Genomic DNA, 7,190 nt, shown 5'->3' on the forward strand with positions numbered 1-7,190 from the left:
GACGAATTCTACACCCGCGTGAATATCCCGAACCACACAATCGAGCAAAAGCTCTGATACCACTTGTAGGTTCCCTGGACGGATCACACGAGATATCCCGATATACACAGGTGCGGAATCCCTGTGTAGATCGTTACGGACGTAGAACACAAACACACGAACACACGAATACGATACGAACAAACACACGTTATATTAATAACTCAACACGTGATATAATCACAGTTACAGACTCTCGACCTCACGTCACTTGACTCACTGATTTACACGAACTCGAACAACTTAAACATGCACACTAAAACCAACCAGCCGTAACCTATATAAATACACGACAACTTCGCCTCAGGCGAAGTTGTCCATAACTTCGCTTGGTTAACAAGTTCGCCTAAGCGAACTTGTCAACAACTTCGCTTGGTTAACAAGTTCGCCTAAGCGAACTTGTCAACAACTTCGCTTTAAACAAACAAATACATAAACAATATTACAGACTCGATTACAGACACTAGACATATGAACTATTGACATTTATGCACCAACAAGAATTGATTAGTATCGACTAGGGGCTGAAACCCTAGTGTATATAATTAAAAACCGGTTAAACCATATTTTCCTTAACCCACACCGGGTTCGGCGACTCCAGATCTGGGTTGTCGACCCAAAACATGATATTTTTGATTTCGCTCGTTTTGACTCCAATGCATGCGCGTATTATCCCCAAGCTTCTCGAGACTTCATTCCATGCTCGTATAAGTTGCATATTAGTATCTTTAATGATCATTGACCTGAAACACATAAACACGTATTAAGAAATCCTAATTCGCATAATAAACTGATTAAAAATTGTAAAATAAAATAAATATAGACATGATTTATACCCAACCATCACAAAGGTGCACATCCACACCGGTTCGGGATCAGAAACTGAAGCTAACCCAACTTGCCAATTTCAAGTTGTTTTGAGATATATCCATTGATAAGCGATTAAAAACGAAATAAATCAAACCAAATTAGACAAGTTTCAAATCAAACAAGATTCTTATTTTTAAAACCCATCTCCAAACCCGAACTGGTTTCGCCCGAACCGGTTTTAACTTCCTTTGACCAAATCCAAACCGATTTCAAAACTAACCCAAAATCCAGTTCCACACACCTCTACAAGAACCTCTTTAGTAACGGTTCGGTTTGATTCAGTTCCAACTTTTTAGGGTTTAACACAATTGACTACTTTAACATGGGCCTATTGGGCCCAACCCAGCCCAGCCCAGCCCATCTATGAAGCCACATATTAATTACATCTAGTCACCCATCCACTGATCATTGACCATTTTCTCTCCATCATCTCTTTGTGTGTGTGTGTGTTAAGGGCACCCACCCACCCACCATCTCTTTTGTGGCTCAGTGCCATCGCCTCCACTCTTAACACCAACACCAACACCAACACCAACAGGTACAATCAACTTCTTTTCACTTTATTCAGATTGTATCTTCATCATCTTATTAACCTTTCATTTTGTTTTTTTTATATTATTACGGACCATTCATTTCTAGGGGTTTTTTTTTGGGTACCCAAATTTAGGGTTTTTAGCTTTAGCTTTGTTTAATAAATGATTGATGTGTTATCGGATTTGGAAGTTGGGGTTTGATTATTATTGTCTAATAGATTATTACACTTTTTCATTTGTAACGAAGTTTTCTAATTGATGGAAGTGTGTTATGTAATTGTTGTTGGATCTGTCTATTCAGAGCATTCAGTAAAGTTTTTATTCTTTTTCATTTTTTTATTATTAATGTTGGAAGTTGAATGTAATTATGAGCATTACCATATTAACAAGGCATGTGGAGTTTCAATCTTTTCTCTCTAAGACTCCTCGCTATGGCCGGCAAGGGGGGAGGGGGGCTGTTTTGGAGAGGGGTTGTAAACTGCGGGCGGTGGGGTGGGGTGGGGGGTTGTGAAGACCGGCGGTAAGGGGTGTTTTGGTGGGCCACTCTACTGTTCACACTCTCTCTTTCTCATACACACATACATATATATATGTATATATATTGGGGCGGTAAAGGGGCTTTGAACCATAGCGGGGCAACATAGTGGAGGGGCTTTAAAGCCCCCTCCATATTGAACAGTCTAAATGCGTCTATAGTTTTTTTTAACATTTTGTTATTTATAAATTAGGTACATAACGATTGGTGTTTTTTTAGACTAGTGTTGATTGTCAAAAAAGACGTTGTATGCTTAAATATATGATATTGACATTCCTACGCAATTTGATAAAAATACTGTCTTTTTTTTGTGAAATTTTACTTTTTTTTTAATTTTGAAATGTTGCAATTAGTTTTCTTTTGAGAAGTCGGAAGTTTGTTTGGTTTTGATGTAACTTAAAAACTCGTTTCAAATCACAGCAAACGTTAGCCATTGTTGTAGTTGAGGTTAGACATTTGTACACTGAGTCCAAGAGTTCTGTTGATTTTCTGAATTCTAAGTTCTGATTATGCTTGACTGATCCGATAATTGGATAATTATAGGTTACTGTTTTTAATATTTTTTAGTGTATATGAGAGCATGGAATGTTTACTTATCTTGTTATCTTTGTATGTAACAGACCACTTTGTAAAACTAAAAGAGCGAAATAAACTAAATATGCACAGTTGTATGTTTTACAACTTTTCTTTCTATATGCAGTTTGTTTGTCAATTTTTGGTGTGATTATTGGTATTGCTTATTAATGCCATCACTTTTGTATTTGTATCCCCCTTGCACTTGTGTTCTCGAAGGGAATAATATATGAAATTGGGCTATATAAAGTATTATATTACAATATTACTGTCTGCATTTTTGGCTTTATCTAAAATTTCTTGATATCAATCCAATATGTTGTTTGAGATGTTTTTAGAGATACAACAAGCTGTTTTTGTATTTATATAGACTATTGCAACACTATATATGCGGTTTTATCATTAATGGTAGCTACCTTGCAGATGGAGGAGTATAAAAGCTGCTTCTAGTTCAGTCTACACTTTATGAGAAAAATTCAATAGTGTCATATAAGGTAGTGTGCACTATCACTCTTTTTATGACTGTTACAACTTACAATTTGCTACTATGGAGTTTGACATGATAAAAACATAACATTCATGGTATTAGTTAAGGGAATATAATATTACATATATGGTCACGTAACACAATATACACACATCCATGTTCATGCATACACCCTACTCACATTTTGCACCAACCCTGATTGTAAATATAGCTCTGGTTGAGAGATTTCAATATTTGAAACCCAAGTCATATGACTTTGAATTCATATTCAAATTTCTTTTTCAAAATTTTGAAGATTTTGATTTTTAAATCTGTGATTTTTTATTTGAAATTTGAGTTTTAATTATATGTTTTTTTTTTAATTTTATAGATTAAATTTTAATAATACAATTTTTTTTGTTTAAGTTACATCTTTTTTTATTAATTTGAAAAAGCTTAACTCAAATTTGAATCACATCTTCGATTCAGAATTTCGAGTTATAGATAAAGTTTTAATAATATGAGCTTTTACATAAAATTATATCTAACTTTTTGTTAATTCAATCCGAATTAACTAAAATTTGAATCAAGTGGTTCGAATTTGAATCTAATTTCGAGTTTAGTTCGAATTCGATTGTATGATTTTTGGTTTGAAATACGAATTATACATGTGCGCGCGCACACACACACACGCACGCACATATATATATATATATATATATATATAGAGAGAGAGAGAGAGAGAGAAGGGTTCAAATAAAAATAAAGAGTTTCTTAAGAATGGTAATAATCAATAGATTGTTGACATGTGGCATTACAACCTATGGTGAAAGAACAATTCTAGGAAACTGTGTCGGTTATAGTGGTGAAAGCGTAATTCTAGGAAACTATGTTTTCATCTATTGATTAACATGATCCAATGTCTATGATTTATTCATAGTCTTCCTAGGATACTACTTATTTTTAGAATAACTCTCCCCTATATATACATTTATATATATTATTTATTTTATAGATAAAATTTTAATGGCTTTTTAAATTAAATTATATCTGTTTTTTTATTTTGAATTAAGTTTGAATTCAAATATATGATTTTTGGTTTGAAATTTGAATTGATATAATTATTTTATAGATAACATTTTAATGACTTTTTAAATTAAGTTATATATGTTTTTATTAATTTAAATCTAATTAACTTGAATTTGAACCAATTTCGAATTCAAATAGAATCGAATTTAGTCTGAATTAGCTTTAGTTTCAAATTTTCATTGTTCGACTAAGTCCTAACCAGATTCGATTAACTCGAGTAACTTGAAATTAAAATTGTTGAACACCCCTACCTCTGATTCCTGTTTGTGCATTTATAATATATAATCAAGAACCGACTTTGACTTGTTTTGCTAATTAAGTGTAGGTGATTGAACACTTATTCCTAACTCAGCAATGGAGTGCAACAAAGAAGAAGCAATAAGAGCCAAACAACTTGCAGAAAAGAAAATGGAGATCAAAGACTTTTCAGGAGCCCTAAAAATTGCACTCAAAGCCCAAAGTCTTGATCCCGCACTTGAAAACATTTCCCAATTAATATTAGTATGTGACGTACATTGTTCTGCTGAAAAACAATCATTTGGTACAGATAAAGACTGGTACGGTATCCTCAAAGTCGACCCGTCTGCCGACGACATTTCAATTAAAAAACAGTATCGAAAGCTAGCCCTCGTACTTCATCCTGATAAAAACAGTTTTTCCGGGTCCACCGACGCGTTTAAATTAATCGGTGAAGCTCAACGGGTGCTTTTAGATCGTGAAAAACGACTGATTCATGATAGTAAACGCAGAGCGTTTGGTAAAATTTCAAAAGCAAAGCAACCGAGTTCACAAGCAAACGGTTCAAAATATTCTTGGAATCAAGTTCATGCTGTTAATCTTAACAGAGGTTCTTCTGGTAATTCTGGTAATTTTCAGCGGGCCCAGTTTAATGGTAGTGGACACTCCTCAAGTTTTTGGACTATTTGCCCTTTGTGTTCGGTTAGGTACCAGTTTTTCAGAGATGTTCTTAACAAGAGTATTACATGTCAAAACTGCAAGGAATCGTTCACTGCCTATGAGCTGACTGGTCAAACCCAAAACCATACCCGACCGCATGTGAATCGGGTTTCTCCAAAACCTGCACAGGGTCCCACTAATCACACTTTCACCACAAAACCCATGTTTGAAAAGAAAGAACCGGTTAAAACGCAAGGAAATGTTAACCGAAAAAGGAAAAAGAAAACTGAAGATAGTGAAAGTTCTGATAGTGACGAGAGCTCGGAACCTGAGGAAGATGCAAATCAAAATGTTGATGTTCGAAGATCGGTCCGTTCAAAACGAAACGTTTCTTATAAAGAGAACATGAATGATAATGATAATGGTGATGATGGTGTGACTCCATCAAAGCATGCTAAAAAAGAAGCAAATAAGGCAGAAAGTGTAAAGGTTGAAACTAAAGGGGGTGAAAGTGTAAATGTTGATGATGGCGACGACGACGATGATATAGAAGAAGAAATAGAAGCTGAAGTTTTTCAGTGTCCAGATCCCGATTTTAGTGATTTTGATTCATACAGAAAAGAAGAAAGTTTTAAAGTAGGACAATTATGGGCTTGTTATGATACCGAAGACGCGATGCCTCGATTCTATGCGTTTATTAAAAAAATATCACCGGGTTTTAAAATGCAAATCATGTGGTTGAAACCCGACCCTGTAACCGCGGATGAAAAAAAATGGGTGAAGGAGGATTTACCGGTTTCTTGTGGTAGATACAAACACGAGAAACTCGATAAATCACAAGATCTGTTTTCATTCTCTCATTTGATGACATGGGAAGCAGGTCAAAAGGCCAAAACGGTGACTGTAATTCCCAGAAAAGGCGAGACGTGGGCCCTGTTTAAAAACTGGTCTATGAATATGTACACTTTGTATGAAGATGCTGAAGAAAGAAAGTTCGAGTACGAGCCTGTGGAGGTTTTAACGGATTTTGATGAAAAAAAGGGTGTCCGTGTTGCGCATTTGGAGAAAGTTAAGGGGTTTGTGTGTCTTTTCAGGAGAAAAGCAGGGGCGGAAATGGAGATTGCGGGAAGCGAGAAGTATAGATTTGCTCATATGGTTCCTTGTTGTAGAATGAGTGGTGATGAAAGAGATGGTGTTCCTAAAGGCTCTTTTGAACTTGATCCTGCTGCTTTGCCTGCTTCAGTATTTGAATAGGTGAGATCTTAATTTGAAGTTAAATGTTATGTGGTTGTTTAGATCTTAATTTGTTGGTAATTAGATAAAGCTAAATGTTTTGATTCAGCATGTGGAGATTCTTTTAAACTAATGTGGACCCTTGGTAGACTTATTATTGTTAAAAGATTTGAAGTAATCTGTAATGGGTCATTTCAATTGGGTAAAAACAAGTTACATTGATTTTATTTTTCTTATGTTTTTTTTAGCTACATATGTTTGGTGTCACCCCAGAATGTATCAGCCACCATACGTTGGTGTATGTTAAAAGTAAACAAGCCAAGCCGAGTTTTCTAAGCTCGTGCTCGTCCTCGTCCTCGTCATGTTTTGAGTGTCTTGTCTAAAACTCGAGCTTGGCTTGTTAATATTTTTTCAAGTTTGTGTTCTACTTGTTTATTATTTTTTGAGTGTTTAATCATTTTATTTGTTTATATATTTGCATATATCATCTTCGAATACACATCAATCAGTATATATCCTACGAATACTTTTATATACATATAACAAATTAAATTTGAGGTTTCACTTCATACCGTATAATATTTTAATATTTTTTAAAAGTGGTTGTGAGTGAAAGAGGGAGAAAAGATAATGATAAAGGTATAAAAAATATTATATAATTAAACAGGAGAGAGAATTATGTAATTATATGATATATATGGATATATGGAGGGAATGGGTTGAGAATGCTCTTAACCCTTTATTATATAATCCGTATTCCATACAACAATTAAGTACTATCATGTGTTAAAATTCTATGAACCTAACATACTTTTATTTTACTCATTCATAAATCGTAAATTTACAACTTGTAAATTTGAATAGAGGGGTGCCCGTAAGATGCGGTGGGGAACACAAACCCGATAATCGTGGATGGAGCTTGTTAAATTGAAATGAAAAGAAACATATGAGTAAA

General features: G+C 34.5%; 1 protein-coding gene across 3 annotated transcripts; it reads left to right on the forward strand.

Moving 5' to 3' along the window:
* The first annotated feature begins 1,359 nt into the window (after positions 1-1,359).
* On the forward strand, positions 1,360-6,431 carry LOC143598216 (uncharacterized). Of its 3 annotated transcripts, none has more exons than XM_077076500.1 (3): positions 1,360-1,447; positions 2,980-3,044; positions 4,426-6,431. In XM_077076500.1, the coding sequence occupies exon 3, from the start codon at positions 4,460-4,462 to the stop codon at positions 6,254-6,256; it is 1,797 nt and encodes a 598-aa protein (XP_076932615.1). In that variant the 5' UTR covers positions 1,360-1,447; positions 2,980-3,044; positions 4,426-4,459; the 3' UTR covers positions 6,257-6,431. The 3 variants fall into 3 exon arrangements, with proteins under 3 accessions (XP_076932615.1, XP_076932612.1, XP_076932610.1); XM_077076497.1 differs by having other exon boundaries at positions 4,431-6,430; XM_077076495.1 differs by lacking the exon at positions 1,360-1,447 and adding an exon at positions 2,408-2,424 and having other exon boundaries at positions 2,974-3,044; positions 4,431-6,430.
* Positions 6,432-7,190: the final 759 nt, after the last annotated feature.

The sequence above is a fragment of the Bidens hawaiensis genome, unplaced genomic scaffold (genome assembly GCF_021521415.1).
Source record: "Bidens hawaiensis isolate Kalapana, Puna unplaced genomic scaffold, B.hawaiensis_p1.1 tig00001842_1, whole genome shotgun sequence".
NCBI lineage: Eukaryota > Viridiplantae > Streptophyta > Magnoliopsida > Asterales > Asteraceae > Bidens > Bidens hawaiensis.

Coding starts and splice junctions, on each gene's coding strand:
- LOC143598216 (XM_077076500.1), top strand. CDS start 4,460: ATGGAGTGCAACAAAGAAGAAGCAATAAGAGCCAAACAACTTGCAGAA.